General features: G+C 39.1%; 2 protein-coding genes across 7 annotated transcripts in view; one reads left to right on the forward strand and one right to left on the reverse strand.

Annotated features, from left to right (window-relative positions):
• The window catches only part of MIGA1 (mitoguardin 1), a 39392-nt gene extending 37630 nt beyond the window's left edge, over window positions 1-1762 (reverse strand). The window contains exon 1 of the mRNA XM_028733044.2: window positions 1743-1762. The gene's annotated coding sequence lies outside the window, so the exon portion shown is untranslated. The remainder of the gene's footprint in view (window positions 1-1742) is intronic.
• A 90-nt stretch (window positions 1763-1852) lies between these two features.
• Window positions 1853-18961, forward strand: part of USP33 (ubiquitin specific peptidase 33) — a 31263-nt gene continuing 14154 nt past the window's right edge. The window contains exons 1-12 of one of the 6 annotated variants that reach the window (XM_077928565.1): window positions 1853-2055; window positions 4744-4842; window positions 6089-6209; window positions 6941-6994; window positions 9517-9579; window positions 10743-10880; window positions 12227-12329; window positions 13353-13422; window positions 14068-14181; window positions 15239-15317; window positions 16103-16502; window positions 18205-18345. In XM_077928565.1, coding sequence (XP_077784691.1) covers window positions 6129-6209; window positions 6941-6994; window positions 9517-9579; window positions 10743-10880; window positions 12227-12329; window positions 13353-13422; window positions 14068-14181; window positions 15239-15317; window positions 16103-16502; window positions 18205-18345 — 1243 coding nt within the window. In that variant the 5' untranslated portion in view covers window positions 1853-2055; window positions 4744-4842; window positions 6089-6128. Of the gene's footprint in view, window positions 2056-4743; window positions 4843-6088; window positions 6210-6940; window positions 6995-9516; window positions 9580-10742; window positions 10881-12226; window positions 12330-13352; window positions 13423-14067; window positions 14182-15238; window positions 15318-16102; window positions 16503-18204; window positions 18346-18961 lie in introns of those variants that run through there. The other 5 variants (XM_028733034.2, XM_028733037.2, XM_028733036.2 and 2 more) reach the window with 5 other exon arrangements.

Raw genomic sequence — 18961 nt, forward strand, 5'->3', positions numbered from 1 at the left:
AAGGCAGGGATATAGAATTTCTAGCATTTTGAGTTACAGATGGGTAGCCGTGTTGGTCTGCCATAGTCAAAACAAAAAAAATTCCTTCCAGTAGCACCTTAAAGACCAACTAAGTTAGTTCTTGGTATGAGCTTTCGTGTGCATGCACACTTCTTCAGATACATGTGTATCTTTAAGGTGCTACTGGAAGGAATTTTTTTTGTTTTAGCATTTTGAGGACCGATTTAACAACTTGCCATTAACGAAATGCATCTGGTAGGTGACCATTATGAGCTCCTTTATAAAAGTGTTACTGTGAGAATCTATTAACCTCCGATCCACCCCATCTTGAAATTGGAGATGACGATGCGGAGGTTACAAGTGTTCTTTCCAACCTGCAGTATTAATAAGACTGGGCCACATGGCAGGCCTGTCATAAGCCACTATCCCAAGCTGCAACAGTTAAAAAACCATTCTATTATTATTTTTACACATGAAAGTTTACTGGGTGGCAAGAGGCTTGCTGCTGTCAAAATACTGCAATTATAAACTTCTAGATTTCTCCATTATCTCCTAGGAGCAGTTGGCATTTTTGTCACTCTTCGGGATTTAAAAAGCTGTGAAAATGAACCAGCACCTAAGGCTGGTTTTAATTTCTAGCAAAAAATAAGAATCCTGCTTACAGAAAAAGGGCAATTCATTTAAATCCTATATGTGTCTACTCAGAGGTAAGCCCAACGCAGTTCAATGTGATATATATCTCAAGGGAAAATCAATTTGGAATTACTACCTTATGACTTTACCCCAGCCCAAATGGGCTAGAGCCTCACACTCTCCATCCATTGACATGCATGCAGCTGCTGTGCACTTTTAAATGTTGTTATACGCCACCTCAATATCTGAGCGGTGCGAGATTCCAGGCGTACCAAGCGTGCAAACCCGGGTCCTTTGGAACAATGAGGCACAGAGGACACTGTGGTGTTTGTTTACACATATATGCAACCTAAATCCTACATGGAGGAGTCCACAGCATTCCTCCCCAAGAGGTTTCTGTTCCTCTCTGGACTGCATCCTTGCAGCCCAACAGCAAGAAGCTGTGCTCTCTGACCCATAACTCACTTCTGTCTGCTTGCATCACACTGCTCCTCTTAAGCTTTCCTCGCCTCCGCCTTTTTTAAAACTGGCCAAAGTGCTAATGGCTCATTTATCCCCAGGCCATCATTGTGACGGAAATTAGGATGACTCCATTACCTTTCAACTCATGTTGATTTCTTAGGATTAAGAAGTATCTAGCACACAGGTCAAATGCACACACGTATTATCTTAAACACACGTAAGTCACGCTATTTCCCGGTTCTAGCACCTCTAAACTTAATAAAATTATAACATTCACTAAGCCCAGGCATTTAGCACCCACACACCTATAACAATTTTGCGTGTGCGGTGTGGGAAGAGCATCAACATTAGTATTTTTTTTACGTCTATGGTCCATTAGTTTGCCGAGAAGGAAAACGGGCAGCAACCTCTTTCCGAGTTCAAAGGAAAGAAAAAATTCGAAGAAACCAGGACGCAACTTCTCCACAAATCTTTGCCGAAACAGAACCACGTGTTTTCGCCACACCTCAGGCGTCAAACCCTGTTCGAACTTTCTCCACAACATTCAAAAGGACATAGCAGTTCGGAACGTCCACTTCCCACCGCAAAAACCCACTCTTCCCTTTCCCCTCCCTTCTTATCTCTATGGTCCCTATTTCCCCACCCACCTCTAACGAACAGCGTACTCTTGACGGCGCGCACGCGCAAAAGAAGGTGAGTCGACCGCCGCCCTCTTTGTTTAGGGCAACATCGCTCCTCCTTTTTCTCCTCCTCCTCCTCTCAGCCATCTCTCCACACCAGTGAAAGCGAGCGCTGCCATCTTGGTACGGGGCCCATTGCGAGTGACAGCCCGGCTTGGAGCGGTGCGGAAGGCTGCGGCCCAGTAAGAGAGAGAGGCGGGAAGAAGCGGAAGGCGGCGGCGGCGGCGCCTGCCTCTCTTGGCCCTCCATCTCTTGGCGAGCTTGGCCGTGTGGGAGGCAGGTGAGGAGAAAAGGGCGAGGGCGCAGCGGCCGTTATAATGAAGCGGGAGGGCGGGAATGGGCGTTGGGATGCGAGGAAAGCGGCCTCGCAAGTTGGCCTGGAAGGCGGTATCCATCCGCCGGGGCTGCTTTCGCGGAAGAACCAGGTCTTTTAACCTTCCTGAAGAAGTAAACCCCATTCGGTTGAGTGGGGTTTATTTCACCTGAGGTAAAAGCGTATAGGGTTGCAGTCTTGAGGACTGGGGCCTCTCCGTCGGTTTATCGATGCTTCCACCCCTGTTGGAGGTGGTGGAGAACTGAAGTCCCATTTTCGAGATATGTTGATTCCCCATCCCTCTCTCTCTCTCTCTCTCTCTCTCTTTCTTTCTTTCTTTCTTTCTTTCTTTCTTGTTTTCTTTCAGTAGCCTCGATTTTTTTATTAACATCACACACCTGCACACTCCTTAGCTGTAAGCCAAGGATTGGTCCTGGAATTTTTTTCCCCACTGCCAGCAGGTTTTGAGTCTGAAATAAGTCTTGGATCTTAAGGGAGTGAAAATGAAGGAATGGCACGCGAGCATGTACAGAGGGGTCCTTTCGAGAACAAAATGTCAATGCTATCCTAGGCTGTATCAACAGAAGCATAGTGTCTTGATCCAGGGAAGTCATATTCCCTCTCTGTTCTGCATCGGTCAGGAATATTGTGTCCCGTTCTGGGCACCACAATTTAAGAAGGATGTTGACAAGCTGGAATGTGTGCAGAGGAGGGGTGGCTAAGGTGATTGAGGGTGTGGAAGTCAAGCCTTATGAGAATCAGTGGAGGGAATTTGGTATGTTAGCCAGGTAAAGAGGAGGCCGAGAGGAGATCTGATAGCCATCTTCAAATATCTAAAAGGCCAGCACACGGAAGATGGAAAAAGTTTGTTTTATCTCCCGAGGGTAGGGCTTGAACTAATGGCTTCAAGTTACAAGAAAGGAGATTTTGACTAAACATCAGAAAGAACTTTCTGACAGCAGGAGCCTGTTTGACAGTGGAACATACTCCCACAAGAGATGGTGGACTGTCCTTCCCTGGAGGTTTTTAAGCAGAGCTTGGAAGGGCATCTGTCATGGATGCTCAAGTTGAGATTCCTGTATTGCAGAGGGTTGTACTAGATGACCCTTTGGGGTCCCTTCCAACTCTACAATTATGTGAATGACCCCTCTAACCCTGTATAGCTGTAGTAAGGGAGAAAGGGGCTTCCAGGTCACAGAAAGTGACTTCCAAACTAACCAGCACCCAGGTATTTCTCCCACCTTGGAAAGTGAATAAAAGCTATGCCTGTGTGTTAGATCCAGATATAAGTAGTTTTCCTTTTAAGGGTTATAATGTTGCTATTGATGTTCGATTTGTGAAGCTCAAAAGTGCTGGCGTGCCTTAAAATAGATACTTTGTTGGAGCAAAACTTAAAAACAAAAGCAAAATGTAGGCTTCCGTTCTCTTTTTATAGAGCTAGGCAGTCTTGACATAATATGTGCTGTTATGCCCTAGGGAACATTGTAATCTGGAAGAAGGGGCAAATTAGGAAAAATGTGACATTACTATGTAAGGGCCAGTAAGAAAATGTGTGTTTGTGCTGGGGTGGAGAGGAGAGGAAAAGAGAAAGGAGTGATACTTTTTCTCATATATCATACTGTACCTGACTTTATAGTTCAGATACTGCATTTAATAAATAATTGGGACATCTATTCTGTGCTGCAGAGCATCATAGAGAGAAAGCATGGTTGACAAACTCCACTGCAGTTTGCAGTAGTGCAGGGACAGCAGTTCTGCTGCAAAAAGATCAATCTGCAGAATATGCTGCGGGACAGCCAATTCTTTCTTTTAATATTCTTAAAGGATGTAAAGGGAGGACTCAGACAGCATGAAGCAGATTGCATTTAAGAAACTTCTGTTTCCTCTTAATGTTATATACATAAGCACTTGGAATAAATATTGTTGTTATTGAGGCATTTGTAGAATTTAATGCAAACTCTGTTTATTTTATATGAGTGAGCTCTTTTTGGAGAAAGAGAGTAGGAAGAAATCAGCTTGGATAAATGTCCTCAGAAGGAAATAAATTATAGTTGATCCTTCCTAGTTTTTCTTCTGAGTTTTTAACTGCAGTTTTGTAAAACAAAAGGAATATTAATATGAGATAATGAAATCATTCCTTATGAACACCTCTGAACATACTGTGCATTGGATTTTTTGCTGAATACAATGGATATATATTTTTAAAATCTGAAAATGATACACAAAAAACTGAATGCATATGTGCGCTCTCTCTTTCTCATTAAGAGGACATATATTTGGAAAAGATGAAATTATATATTCTGTTAGTCCAAAAATGTCAAGAGAACAACAGATGGGTTATTGGGTGTTAAACATAACAGACGGTTAGCATTTTAATAGTAATTAGGAGTTGAATATCTCTGAGTTTGTGAAATTGCCAAGAGACAATTTCATAGAATGTTATTAAGAATAATCCAGAAACAACAGTATTATGAAGTAAAAGAGACCATTATTGATAATAGTTTCTGTGTCAAGGGTATATGTTTGCAACCCATTGTAAACATACAAAAAAATTATAGATCTTTATCATTGTAAGCTTGGAAGAGAGAAATTATGTATCACGACCATAACTACAATAATTTATGCTCTACATCTTCTGTTTTATATCCTGGGCAGATCCTGTTTATATGATGAAAATAATAAATTACAATTGTTGGGAGGCTTCATGTAACATTATTGGTTGTCATACAGCAGTCTAAATAAAGTTTATTTCTAGTAAGTAGCAAATAATTTGAGGGGGCAAAGCTCTTATGGTTCTCAGGATGCAAGTTGTCAAATTTCCTTTTGATACCTGATCTTTCTGCTCACTAAATTATTTAGATTGGGTTGCAATCTCCTTCACCATTTTTTCCTTTGTTAAAGAAATAACAAATATTTGCTGTTTTCTCAAACGATTTGAAAACTAGCTTCTGTGATTATTTGGCATTTGGATGTTTTAATCTATTAAATATACACTGGTTAACTCAGCACCTTTTACGATACCCTTCACAATGTGACATCCTGTTTCAAATGAATTTTTAATATCAGCCTTTGCATCATTAAACATGTCTTTCAGAATTATATTAGATGCCATGGTGTATAGCAGGAAGTTATGAAATAATCCTTTGGTCTATTTAGGGAAGCAGGGATTGAACTGGGTTGTATCCAGTTGGTCTCCCTCTACTGTCAGAGTATATCTGTCAGCAGAGGCAATTTTGAGTGAGTCTGTCTTTTCCATCCCCCCAATCTGCTCCAGAGGGTTAGGAGAGTTTCTGGATTAGATTGTGACAGTCACACCAACGGCTGTTTGGGATAAAATAAATTACCAAAAATTGCCTCCCACCCCATTCCACTGTTGGATGCCTCCCTTCATTGGAGGAGCACGACTTGGATACCACCTATTGGTTTTAGTGTAAATTAGAATAGGACCTACACTCAGTCCTTGCTTTCAGACTTCCCATAAGCATCTTGTTGGCCACTGTGAGAGCAGGATGCTGGACTAGATGAGCCAGTGGCCTGACTCAACAGGCTTTTCTTATGTTCTTATAAGTATGTTCCTATCTGTAATCTGGATACCACCAGTACCACTTCCCTCAATACAGTGGTACCTCGGTTTAAGAACAGTACGGTTTAAGAACGAATTGGTTTACAAACTCCGCAAAACCGGAAATAGTGTCCTGGTTTGAGAACTTTACCTCGGTCTAAGAACGGAATCCAAACGGTGGAAGGGCACTAGCGGCGGAAGGGCTCATTAAGGAAAGCACGCCTCGGTTTAAGAATGGTTTCGGTTTAAGAACGGACTTTCGGAACGGATTAAGTTTGTAAACCAAGGTACCACTGTATTTTGTTTTGTTATTTCACATTCATTTTTTAATGTTAGCATAAGTCATAGTGAATGTGGTTTTGCCTTTACTAAAGCCTTTTTGCATGCTATCAGTTGCACAGACGTCTCACAGTACAATCACTATGTTTCCCTCTCAAGATGTAGATACAACCTGAATTTGGAAGAGACCACTATTAAAATGTCAGCACTAAGCAATGATTGTTCGCATTTGGAGTCTGTTGGTGAAATAACCAAGGAAGACTTAATACACAAGTCACATGTGAGTTTCTGCTGAGTACATTCCTTGATGGATTAACATGGACTTATTTTTTAATTAATGATCTTTGCCTTGAATTGTGCAATACGTTTTAGTGCTAGGTGTTACAACAGGCAGCATGCTTGTTTTATTAATAATAATTTATTATATCCTGCCTAAAAGGATCCCAGGGTGGCTAGCATAATCATTAAATGAATGAACACAGGAAGAAGCCTTTTAAGCTAATCTATTTAGGTAGGAGTTTAGGTATCATATATTTATGTGCCTAAGTGGACATGGGATTTTGAAGCAGTTGCTAAAAGATTTTTTTAAAATTAATTTTTATTAAAGTTTTTTTGTGGTACAAAACAAACAGAGGTTAAGATTGGGAGACATGTAATACAGGCTTAAACATTCTATTTTTAAATTGTAGTCCTACATACTTTCCTGTGACTAGGTCCCAACTAACTTAGTTGTGTTTACTTTTGAGCATGCTTTCTATAGCCCTTTTTATATGGATATAGAGCAGGGGTCATAGAGAGTAACCTGTGTCAGTGGCACCAAAGATGTGGAACGACAGCTGATTTTGTAGAAACAGAATTTTTGTGTGAGTAAACATATAAAAATTGCAGATTCTTTGAAGTAATGAACAGATAAATATTTAGACTTTATAATATGAGAATAGTGCTTTTTGCCCTTTTGCTCCTCTCTGACTAATTTTATTAACTAACCACATCACTCTCTGCTTTTAATAGGGCACTTGCCAGGACTGTAAAGTGAAAGGACCAAATCTTTGGGCATGCTTAGAGGTAAGATGAAATTCCATTTATTATATGCAACAGGAAAGAGGTTTTTTTTATAGAACCTTAAGTTTAAAACTGATAATTCAATGGTGAGAGCAGTATTCACCTGCCACTAGGCTTGACTGGATTGTAGTGGGAACTGTGTTTGTGGAGTGGATTTCTTCAAGTGTCCTCTGCAGTGTGTCCTTGTGAGTTATAGGTTCCCCTAACAAAGGCCACCTTTGAAACTATAGTTGGGCTGTGCTTCGAACTCAGCAATTGTGAGTTCAAGTCCAGTGTTCTGGCCACAGAACACCATGTTGGATTTCAATTCTACCCTAAACTTGCAGTTCACACTGAATACCATAATTGAGCAAGTATGCTAAACAACCTCCATGCATGCCCTTTTGAGAAAAACATGTTTCAAATATAATTTTGGCTGGGACACTGTCTATAATATTTTGCATTTTGTTAAATAAAAATGCTGTTTTGTTAAAATAAAATCCTTTTTTGGAGAATGCAGTTGGCTGACAAAATGGGAGTGATAGGTGAAAAAACCGGCAAACACTTAACAAATAAATACATGTTCTTGGTAAAAGCTCACCTACTATTTTCACTTTAGAAAGAATTCTAATCAGAAATGTTTGGTATGCTATAAGTTAGTTGCCAGCTTTCTGCCATATAATCATTAAACTGTGTAGTTGTTCCTGCATAAGAAGTGCCACTTAAGTCACTGGACACCGTCTCCGCCTTTTGTGTGGATGCTTTTCTTTAGATTCAGAAAGGAGCCCCAGCCACCTACTGCTTGCTGTTGATTTCTAGTGTGCTGAATTTATTTTAAAATGCCTAATTACTAATCATGTTCACTGTTTTTGTAATCTACAAAGCATTGCCATAATTATGTACATTTTCTTGTTTGAACTACTTGTAGATCCACCAAATTGAATGAAAATGATTTGTAAGGGCTTGAGAAAGCAAGACATGCCATTGCACTAGCTCTTGTAATTCTAGACTTTCTTGCACTGAAAACCTTTAGAGCTCTGTGGTCTGCATAATAATAAAGGTTTCATAATGTAGGTTATACAATCCATCTTAATGGTGTTCTAGTTGTTGCAATAAGCATCTTATTTAACCTTATTTAAGACATTATATGAAGGAAAAATAGCTACAGTTGCTACATTATTGACTAGATATGCTGCACAATATCTAATTTTTGTTTTTGGTTGTATCTAATGTCACCACTCAGCTGAAAGTAAGCCTTCATCAGCAGAATGGGAAAAAGCACTTTTTAGTGATTTATCCTCCTCCATGCAGCCTCCCACCCCGACTAAATCTGTTCCTAAGAGTTGGGGAACCCTTCAGAGGAGGTTTGGGAGAGACAGCGTGTGTGTTAAAATAGCTTTCTTCCCTGTTCCACTAAGGGAAGCCTTACCAACAGCTGAGTGACAGCATTGGATGCAACACTTCATTCTTATAAAGGTTTTGAACCTTTTTGGGTCCACAGCTCCCTTGACCAACTACATTATTTCTGCTGCACCCCTTGGAGCTCAGGAGCCCTATTACATCACCCCTTACCTGAAGAGCCAGCAGCCCCTCACCCTTTTTGAACACCTTGTGGAGTGTTCCTCAGCCTCCTCTCTTCTCCCCTCTCCTTGGGAGTCCTCTGGGCAGCTGCAGCAGCTGTCCCTGGTCTCTGAGGTGTCACCCCCCAGAAGAGAGGTGCCTCTTCCCACTGCCCCACTGGGGCCTGGGAAGCACCCCCTGGCCAGCCCCAGAGGCACCATTCACTTGGGAGCTTGTAGCCAGGGCTGCTGCAACAAACAACTGTGCAAGCCTTTGGGAGGCAGAGATGCAAGAGGGCATCAGAGGAAAGAGGGACAGAGGCTAGTGTTGCCCGTGGCACCCCTGACCATTCAAGGCACCCCAGGGTGCCATGGCAACACTGATTGAAAACCACTGTTATAAAGGAAAAGTTGCTTCAGTTTGTGCGTTTAAATATCTTACTCTGCTTCCAAATTCTTAGCTTTCCATTTGAATTGAAGTTATTTTAGGTTGCAGTCCAGCAGTGGTTACCTCTGCAACACTTATTGGTTAACAGTATTGATACACTTAGCATTACAGCTCTGAATTATATTTCTTGCAGCTATGGGTAATTACTTATGCAAGTCTCAGTAAAAGATGTTTACCTGGGAATTGAAATTAGCCTGAAAGGTTGCACTGTAGAATTATTAACGTCAAGTAGAGTTTTGATACTGACTTACTATGTCGATTGAATCCAATCTAGGGAGCCCTTTTGTGTACCTTTTTACATTAATAGTTTCAGCAGCAACTCATCATGCCTCATCAAAAGCTGCTTTTGGTGATGTTCCATTGTCCTAAGTTTTAGAAGAAGCATTCTTGGTGAAGTGGGATAATTACTCTTGATCTGATAATATAAAGTGCCGCCCCATTTGTATCATACTGTGAATTGCTCCTGCTAAGGACTGAATTATGTGCCAACTACATTACTATATTTTGCATTTTGTTAATGATTCTGTTTTGTTTGACAGAATAGATGCTCATATGTTGGTTGTGGAGAATCTCATATAGATCACAGTACCATACATTCGGAGGTATGTATGTAAAAATACTTCAGCGTTTTGACAAGTTAACTCATCTTTAACTTTTGAATCTTTCTGGTGTGCAGAGATTACTTATATGGATGGTTGATAAACAGGGAGGTTAGATTTAATTTAAAATAAATAATTGCTTAATTTCGGCAAATATGAACAATGATGTCTTGTTCAATAAGCAGAACCTTTAATTGCTGAATACATAATTTAGATTCCAGCATTTAACTGTATTGTTCATGATAACCTTATTTTTACATTTATTGGCAGTTGGTGTAGGAAAATGTGATGCAACAGCTAGTATTTTATACCAGGGTAAATAGCAACTACATCCAAGTTTTGGAGTTGAAAATAATGTTTTTGTTCATAATTTTTGTTGAAAATTGTAGTGAATACTATTTGGTTTGTGAATAAAAAGCCAAAGGCATTGTTCTAAGTAAAATGTATTTCCCAAATTTATTTGGGTTTCATTTTAAGGAAGAAAGTTGATATGGAGAGGAAGCATGCAGTTGCAAAACACCTTTAACGTGAAGAACTAGCACAACCACATTCTTTTACCATTCTGCTGTTAAGAGCTGAAGTGGTCTCCATGGAGCCCAGGAAACACTTTCCCCTTTTTCTGTGTCATGTGGAGTTCCACCTTGAACTCATTGCCTCCCAGTTGCATAGGCAGCACTGGGGGGGGGGGATGATCTCCCCCCACTCCCCCCTGCTCCATACCTGAATTGCTGTTATTGCTGTTATTTTTCTTTCTTGCCCACCTAGAAATATATTTTGTCTTTCCTGTGCCCTCACCCCATTTTTTCCAGGTGCCACCACTTCTCAGCTGCGTATTCCTATATATAAACTCCCCTTGTCAATCATAAGCCCCTCCCTTTGGGTTACAGTTTCAAGGCAATTTGGAGCTTTTTATTTTTCTACCAGCAGGTGATGGATGTGCAGCCTCTCATGTATACAATGGAGTTCTCATTGCCCTAAGTTTAGAATGTCAGGATGTAGCTAGTTATTCCTATAACAGTCTGCGCAAACATTACGTTTAAACCAAGCCTAGAAAGATATGCATTTCCATACAAGTAAAATGCAACAGTCCATACAAGCAAGACCCAGTTCCTTCACAGTTGGTCTTACTGTATTAAAAAGATTTAGTAACCGCATTTGTTTTCTAGGAAACAAATCACTGTCTAACGGTTAACCTTACCACATTACGTGTCTGGTGTTATGCATGTAGCAAAGAAGTGTTTCTTGATAGAAAACTGAAGTCTCATTCTTCAATGCAAAATGTTCGGCTGTCTCACATCATACAGGTAATTAGACAAGTTCACTATCTGGGATTTTATATGGGATTTTAAATTGATTTTTTTGCTGTTTATGTATGGTTTATGAGATGTTTCAATTAATAAATCAGGTTTTTAGTTTTCTTCACATAAACATTCAATAGATTATTTAAATAGATGTTTAAGAAAGTTATTAACAAAGCTTGTAGTACAGCAATTTTGCTTTAGCATCTTTAGAGTCCTAAATTCTTGATGATTTTACATTGGTTTGCATGGCAGTGTAAGCCAAATATGGTTTACTGCGACTACACAAACATGCAGGCTTTTGCAGAGCAGTTTGTAACCACTTTGCTCTTCTACAGTCCCATTTTGCTCCTGCATTGATTTAAGCAAAGTTAGGCTTAGTCTTAGTGTATCGTCCAAACTCAGGTCCATAGTTAAGCTCTCTCTTCATTAACCACGAGCTGTAGCCAAGCTTTGTTTGTGGTTTGGCTTATCACATCATGTGAGCCATGCCAAAGGCTCAATTAATTTTAGAATCTATATTCAAGAGGTTCAAAAATTTCAGAGTGCTATATAAATGCTTATTAGGGTTCAGTCCTATGTGTGTTTGCTAGGGAGTAAGATCTTTTGAATTGTGGGACTTACTTTTGCATAAACATTTATAGGATTACACTATTACTGTGTTTTAATTTTGAAAACTGATAGTGTAATATGTGCATATTTTAATACTTTATGATCACACATAAAGTGGTCAGTTGCATCACTCATGGGGATCCAACGAGCCACTTCAAGCATGCTCTAGGCACAGCTCGTACCCAGTGGGATTTCTGACTTTTTAAAAAATTGAACACAGTACAAATTGCTTTTGAAATTCCCCTGAGTTTTGAAAGTGCTTTGCCATATAGCATTGAGCGCTACCTTGAGAAATGGAACTCAAGCTCAGCTGGGAAACTTCATTTAAGAATTATGAAAATATGTCCTTAATATACTGACATTCATAATAACTATTACTTTTTAAAGTAAAATTGAAAAATTGAATATGGTTGCTTTCATTAAGTAGTACTGCAGTGGTCAACCAGATGGCTATAGCCCTTGAGCAGGACCTGAGTTTATCAGCACTCTCCCCACTTGTGATCTCAGCAACTAGCCCTCGGAACATTCATATTTCGTATCTTCCTGTAAGAAACCTATGTTCTTGCAAAAAGTTGTGACACATACATGTCAGTAAACTATTGGCTTTGCATGTAAAACGTGCTTTAGAACTTGATATAAATAATGTTCATAGACAGATTTTAAATGATACACAAAGAAAAGTAAGATTTGCAGGAACAACACAAGGCTTCTCATGCTTTGTATCTTGATCTTTCCCAAAGGATATTAGGTTACCTAGTATCCCTACACTGAAAATTCCTCTAATTGCAACATTTGATGACCTTGATGTACAAGTAGATGAAGAGGATGAATTCAAGGCAAGAGGTAATATAACTGAAAGGTTCACCAAAATATTGTTAGTTGACACAAATTGTTAGTACCATATTCATAATTTCAATGAAATTTTATCTCATCAGTGGTTTCATGTGTGTTTTTATGTTCTTCTTTCACACAATTGTTTTATAGGTCCCATCTACCCCTACACCTCAGTTTTCTGACCCTAATTAGTTACCTATTTGGATAATAAACTTTGTCTGTTGAAATGTAAGTGTTCAGCTGGACATCTAGGGAGCTGGTTTGAGAGAGAAATTGGACATTTCTAAGGGTCTTGGAGAGACGCGGGTGGCGCTGTGGGTTAAACCACTGAGCCTAGGGCTTGCTGATCAAAAAGTCGGTGGTTCAAATCCCTGTGACGGGGTGAGCTCTCATTGCTCGGTCCTTGCTCCTGCCAACCTAGCAGTTCGAAAGTACGAAGTGCAAGTAGATAAATATGTACCGCTCTGGCGGGAAGGTAAACGGCGTTCCATGCGCTGCTCTGGTTTGCCAGAAGTGGCTTAGTCATGCTGGCCACATGACCCGGAAGCTGTACGCCGGCTCCCTCGGCCAATAAAGCAAGATGAGCACCGCAACCCCAGAGTCATCCACAACTGGACCTAATGGTCAGGGGTCCCTTTACCTTTTAAGGGTCTTGGAGGGAATGCAAGAATTTGTTTAGATCTGTGGTGACTGCGGTCAGTGATATAACTTAAAGACAAGATAAAAATGTGAGGAGAAATGAGGAGACACTTTTATTCAATTTATAAGAGCAGTGAGTAGAAGTTGAATTTCACAGATGTTGTCTCATTGGGTGATAGCCAAATAAGCCATACCCAGAGTAGACCCACTGAAATTAATTGGCTTGTGTCTGTTGATTTCAATAGATCTAGCTTAGTATGACTGATTTTGGATATCTCTCATTGAGTTCTGAGCTACAGGCTAAAATGTTGCTTTTAAGTCTGTGAGAAACTCCCTACTACACATATTGTAACCTTTTTTTTTGCTTGCTTAGCAGTTTTTCATTATTTGCAGGTCTGACAGGCTTGAAAAATATTGGAAACACTTGTTACATGAATGCAGCTTTACAAGCTCTTTCAAATTGGTAAGAAAAACAGTCCTCTTTGTAGGGCAGTGTGCTTTTCAGTTGTTAGAAATTCCAGATCAGCAAGAAGCTGTGTAGCATAAATATTACTATGTAGCATAAATATTACTATGTGAGCTGTATGGCCTATAGAACTTGCAGGAGGCACGTCCTGATCATATGCCCTTTCATAAGGCCCTCAGACTCATTAAATTAATGTGAGTTTTCACTTTACAGATCGTCTCATAGTTATTTTACTAGCCTATGAAATACAGGACTCTTCCTGTTTTCACTGATTTTCTGTGCTAACTCAAGTGTATCCAATTTCTTGATGATAAGAATGTAAAGAGAAGGATTAAAACCAAAAGTTTAGAAAAGGCTTTTATTTTTTCTTCAATATTTATTGGTGTAGAAGCAGTGTGGTCATTTTGTTACACTGCATCTCATTTTATGAATATGTTATTAAACAGATCTGTTACTGTTGCAATCAGATGCTGAAGGTGCAAGATGGTATCAGCCCTATCATGGAATCAAAGTGTCCCTTACTAGAAAAATTGAGCTTATCTAGAAAGGAGCAGAGCTGTACCATATAACTGGGGTTGAAGTAATATTGACATATTTAGCACGGTCTCAAAAAACTAATGGTCTTTTCCCCTTTCTTGCCAGCCCACCGTTAACCCAGTTTTTCCTTGACTGTGGGAGCTTAGCTCGTACTGATAAGAAACCAGCCATCTGCAGAAGTTATTACAAACTGATGACAGAACTCTGGCATAAAAGCAGGTATTGTGCTACTTCTGTACTGGCATAATTTTTCTAAATCAGTTTCTCACAAATATATTTTCAGTAGAATATTTTGTAATTGGTGAACTACATAAAATCTTAGAGTTTCAATGATTGTTTAGCAGAAAACATATGAAGTAGAACTGTATTTTTCATAATGTGCACACACTTGGAGTCATCTTCCCAATGACAATCTTACATCTGCTTATTCAGTTCCATAGTGGGATATGACATGTAAATTATCCCACAATAATTATAATTACGATAATATAACATTGATCAAGCACCTGAATGGAAGGCCTACTGTAAGCAGTTAGCATGTTCGTATGAATTTGGCTGAGTTATTGAATAATGTAGGATCTCTGTTTGAAATGGGTCGTAGTTTGAGTGCATTGTAATTTTTTTTCTGTCTTTAGTTTGGGGCATTACCTATTGAAACAATAAATATCCATAAAGATTATGGATTACCTGGGTTGTAGAATTTTAAGCAGCTCTTGTATAATAAAATAAGAATTGATCTGATGAAGTCAGACAAGGTACATCTAGTGCCCCACACAGCTTTCAGCAGTAACTAAAAAGATGCCTCTAATTGAAACTCATAATTTCCTTGACAGAATTCTTATTGTTTACTTTGGTATAGTTTGACTCAAAATATAAAAGACTGTGGCAAGCAAGCAAGATTTTGTGTCTATCTTAGATTGTTCTTAAGTTATGTGTATGGTACAGAATTAGATGTACACATGAATGAGTACAGTCTTGTGTGAAAGGAATAAGAAAGGATGCAGGAAATGAATATTTCATGATGCATGAAAGGCATATTGAGACATCAGTACTACCCCAAACAGTGTACCCAATCACAGAATCAAGAAGGGAGAGAATAGGCCTATAATGTCATAGGATGCTGAGAGATTTTGTATCCAAAAGCAGTTTTAGAAACCTCTTGACATTTTGATTTGTTGGTTTAAAAACTATTGCAATTTGAATACTGTACTAGTAAACTGAAACATTTCAACCATTTGAAAAGTTGTAAATGCACTTAAATATTTTTTTCTTCCAGACCTGGAGCAGTTGTCCCCACAAATTTGTTTCAAGGAATTAAAACAGTTAATCCAACATTTCGAGGCTATTCTCAGCAGGTAAGCTTTTCTTAAGGCTTCCTCTATGCATACTACAGGAAAATTTTATTTAGTAAAGTTGCAAGGTTCAAAGAAATGGAAATTGCAAGTAAAATAATACATTTCACTTCGGGTTCTTGGCTAGCTGCTGGATGATGTTTACAATCCATGCTGTTTTTCCCCCTTCTTGATTTATGAATAAGAGTAGTTGATAAAATTCTGCCTAGGTCCAAAATTACACAGTCATAGCCAATGTCGCTGTTCTGCTACTGCAGCAGACGTCTGCATGAGCAATGGAACTTCCCCTCATCTCCCCTGCTGCCCATCACACACCCTCAGAATCTGCTCCAGAGGAGTTTCCAGAGCAGACTTTGGAGCCATGTGGAGAGAGGAACAGCAAGTCTCATTGCACAAGCAGAATTCTGCAGGTGCAGCATTGGATACAACCCATAAAGTGTAATGTGAAAATTTATAATAGTTTAAATCCAGCTACAGACCACAATAGGGAACTAGGAGCTTTTATTTTGTAATAAAATAAAATAGAAGAAGAAGAAGCAATAAAAATAAAAGTAATACAGCATATAGCATAATGCATTACATTTGCTACAACAGGCAGAAAAATCATTAACAGGTCTGCCAAGACCATCAGCAATTTTGAAGTGATTCGGGGTTTGTGGGATTTGGAATCACTGCTGTAAACCCAAAGAGCTGATTGAAAGTTGTTTTTAGCATTATTGAATGGCTAGCACCATTGGAGTACTCATCTGAATAAAGCACAATGCTGTACCTACCATTTTAAATTTCAGGATGCACAGGAATTTTTGCGTTGTTTGATGGATTTACTACATGAAGAGTTAAAAGAGCCTGTTATTGCAGTAGAGGATAGTATCCCAGCAAATGAAGAGAGCATGGAAGAAGAGAAGAGTCAATCGGATGTAGACTTTCAATCATGCAATAATACTGATAAGGTAGAAAATGAGGCTTGGTCAAAATCTGTGGCAGAGGACCAAGCAGAGGACACAATGTTAATTCAGGATGATGAAAATGCATCCAAAGACAATCAGAAAGAGAAATCCTTGTGTACCAAGATGAACAAAGCAAGCTCTGTGGAAGACATAGAAAAAGACATATACAATTTCTTTGAAACGGCTGAATTTTTGAACAATCAGGAAACAGTGAAGGTGCAAATACACAGCAGATACTCAGGTGATTGTATGGCTATTAATTAGAAAAAGTGTTGGGTAATAGTTTGGTCACATCTGTTACAAAATTCAATTCCACCTAACTACATGCTACAATGTTATTTTACTGATTTTGATCTCGTTTGTAGCTCTTACAGGATAGAATATTTTTGAATTTGTTGTTGACTTGGCAGCAGTGGATATAAACCATTTGTTTTTGTATGATCAGCTGTTATTAGGATGGGTTGCCACAATTTTATATTAAAATGGCCAAGTTCTGTCACTCTGTAATAGAACAGATAGTACAAGACTTTGGGGAGGCACTAGTCTGAATTCTACCAGCAACAAAAGCAAGTGATAGTTACTCTGGGTTTCCCTTATTTATTTATGTAAGTGTTTCTGTACTGCCTTCTGCTAAAATATCAGGTTGGTGTACGGAAATATAAGAATATTAAAAACATTGAAAACAGAACAGAACAATGATTAAAATGATTGCCTACTAGGAAAAAAAAAATAGTAAACAACAGGATAGGCCTGTTGGCATAGCAAAGTCTTCAGGAGGTACCTGAAAGTTAAAAGCAAGGATGCCTGCTGCAGACACTTAAGTGCTTGACTTTGGTTGAGAGCAGTTGGGCCTCTGTAACACAAAGGAACTAACAGTACTCCTCCAGGTAAAATTAATAAAATGTGTCCGGTGTTTGCATAAAATGACAAAATTTTGAACTGGAGCTCAGTGTTTGGGTTGGGATATTAGCTGCTTCATTCTGCACTTGGTAGCTCTTCCCAAGGGCAGACCCATATAGAGCACATTGCAGTATACCAGCCAAAGCTGGTTGAAGGCACTCCCAAGGTCTCTTGGGCTTCCAGAACAGTTGCTAGTTGACCACAGTGGTTGGAAGATGTTGCTTCCAGCTCTGTTCCAGGAGTGACATGTGCTTTCACTGCTTTCTCACGTTTCTCTGTCGAGTGATAGCAACATGGTTGTTTCAGTTTAAGGATGAGTGCACTTTAAGAGTGAAGTAAACCACTTGCCATGAGAAGGGGCTGGAATGGAGTGGTGTGTGTATGTGATCATTTGTGTATTAGGGAAATGAGTGTTTGCTCATTTACTTGACAGTTTCTACCCCCACGTTGGCAGAAATGGAAAGTTGTTCGTGTAATTAGATGAGCTTTTCTTTGCAAACTGAAATTGCAAACTTACATGTATGTGCATTTTTCACAGCAGAAGCTATGCATTTTCTCTAAGTTAAGATTAAAGAATGTGAAGACCCCATTGCAATATTGCTGAAATACCTGGTTGACGCTAGACATTTTAGCCAGTATGAAAGCTGCTGCTCTTGTCTGTATGGGGTAAAACATTTGAGCTGAATGATGTCTTGGATGTGGCAAAATACACACTTTTTGTAGTTTCTAAACAATCTTTCCATAGTGTCCCTCTTCCTTCACTAATCCCTGCTCTATTTTCCTTTGCAACTTCTAATTTTTCATTTGCTTAATTTTTCCATTGTGGCAGTTTTGGTTCATATCCTTTTCCATTCTTCCTTGGTTCATTTTCTACCCTGCTCATGATTCCAGGTTTTTTTCTTTTTCTTTTGAAGGGCATTGTGACTCTGCTTCTTAAACTTAATAACAAATAGGACTCTGGGCAGTTAAAGTTAATTTTTAACTCCATCCTCTTGGTTCATTTTAATTTTGTAATACTTATTTGGCTAAAATGTGTTTTACAGACTATATCAATGATGTCCATATGAATGATGTGTCTATGCCACAAAGTTTTCCTTCAAAAGATGGGGGAAATGCACGTTTATCAACCAGCCCTCCCAAATCAGGTACTTTCTGGTCTGGACTGGGACCCTTGAACAAAAAAGGTATAGCATTCCCTAATGTTACTTGGTGCTTTTCTCCTGTATTGGTCCTAACACTTTTAAATGATTAAAATAACAACATTAAGTTGCTTGATTCACCCACCCCCTTTCATCAATTCATATTGGAAATGAATTTTGGTCTTTCAGTATTACACTGTGGTCTGGTGGGTGTCAGCAGTGAGACTGGACATTAAGAACTCTTTATTTGTTCCCATGCCCCATACTATTTTGAGGGCTTTGGGTATCTCATTCCATCAACAAAATGCTAAGACAATAACATAAACAGCAAGCACAAGATTTCTGTCTAGGGACCAAACACCAGCACCAAAGCCTCTATTTATTTACTGCATGTCTCTGGGGAGTTGCATCATTTTGGCAAATTTGTCAGAGCAGCTTAAAATATCCTATTGTTTTCCAGTCACATTTTATTCCTTCATCTGCTTCGTTTCTTTTTCATACTTTCATGTAGCCAGTTCTTTTAAAAGCTAGTTAAGAAAATTCTCTTCTAGTTTGTATTTAAACTGTCTTTTATTTTGTTTCATAAGATGCTTTTGCACATTTATATCTCCATTGCCTGACACACAGGAGTTTTCTTCTTCTGACACATACATAGTAGTAG

Source organism: Podarcis muralis, chromosome 5 (assembly GCF_964188315.1).
Source record: "Podarcis muralis chromosome 5, rPodMur119.hap1.1, whole genome shotgun sequence".
NCBI classification, from domain to species: Eukaryota; Metazoa; Chordata; class Lepidosauria; order Squamata; family Lacertidae; genus Podarcis; species Podarcis muralis.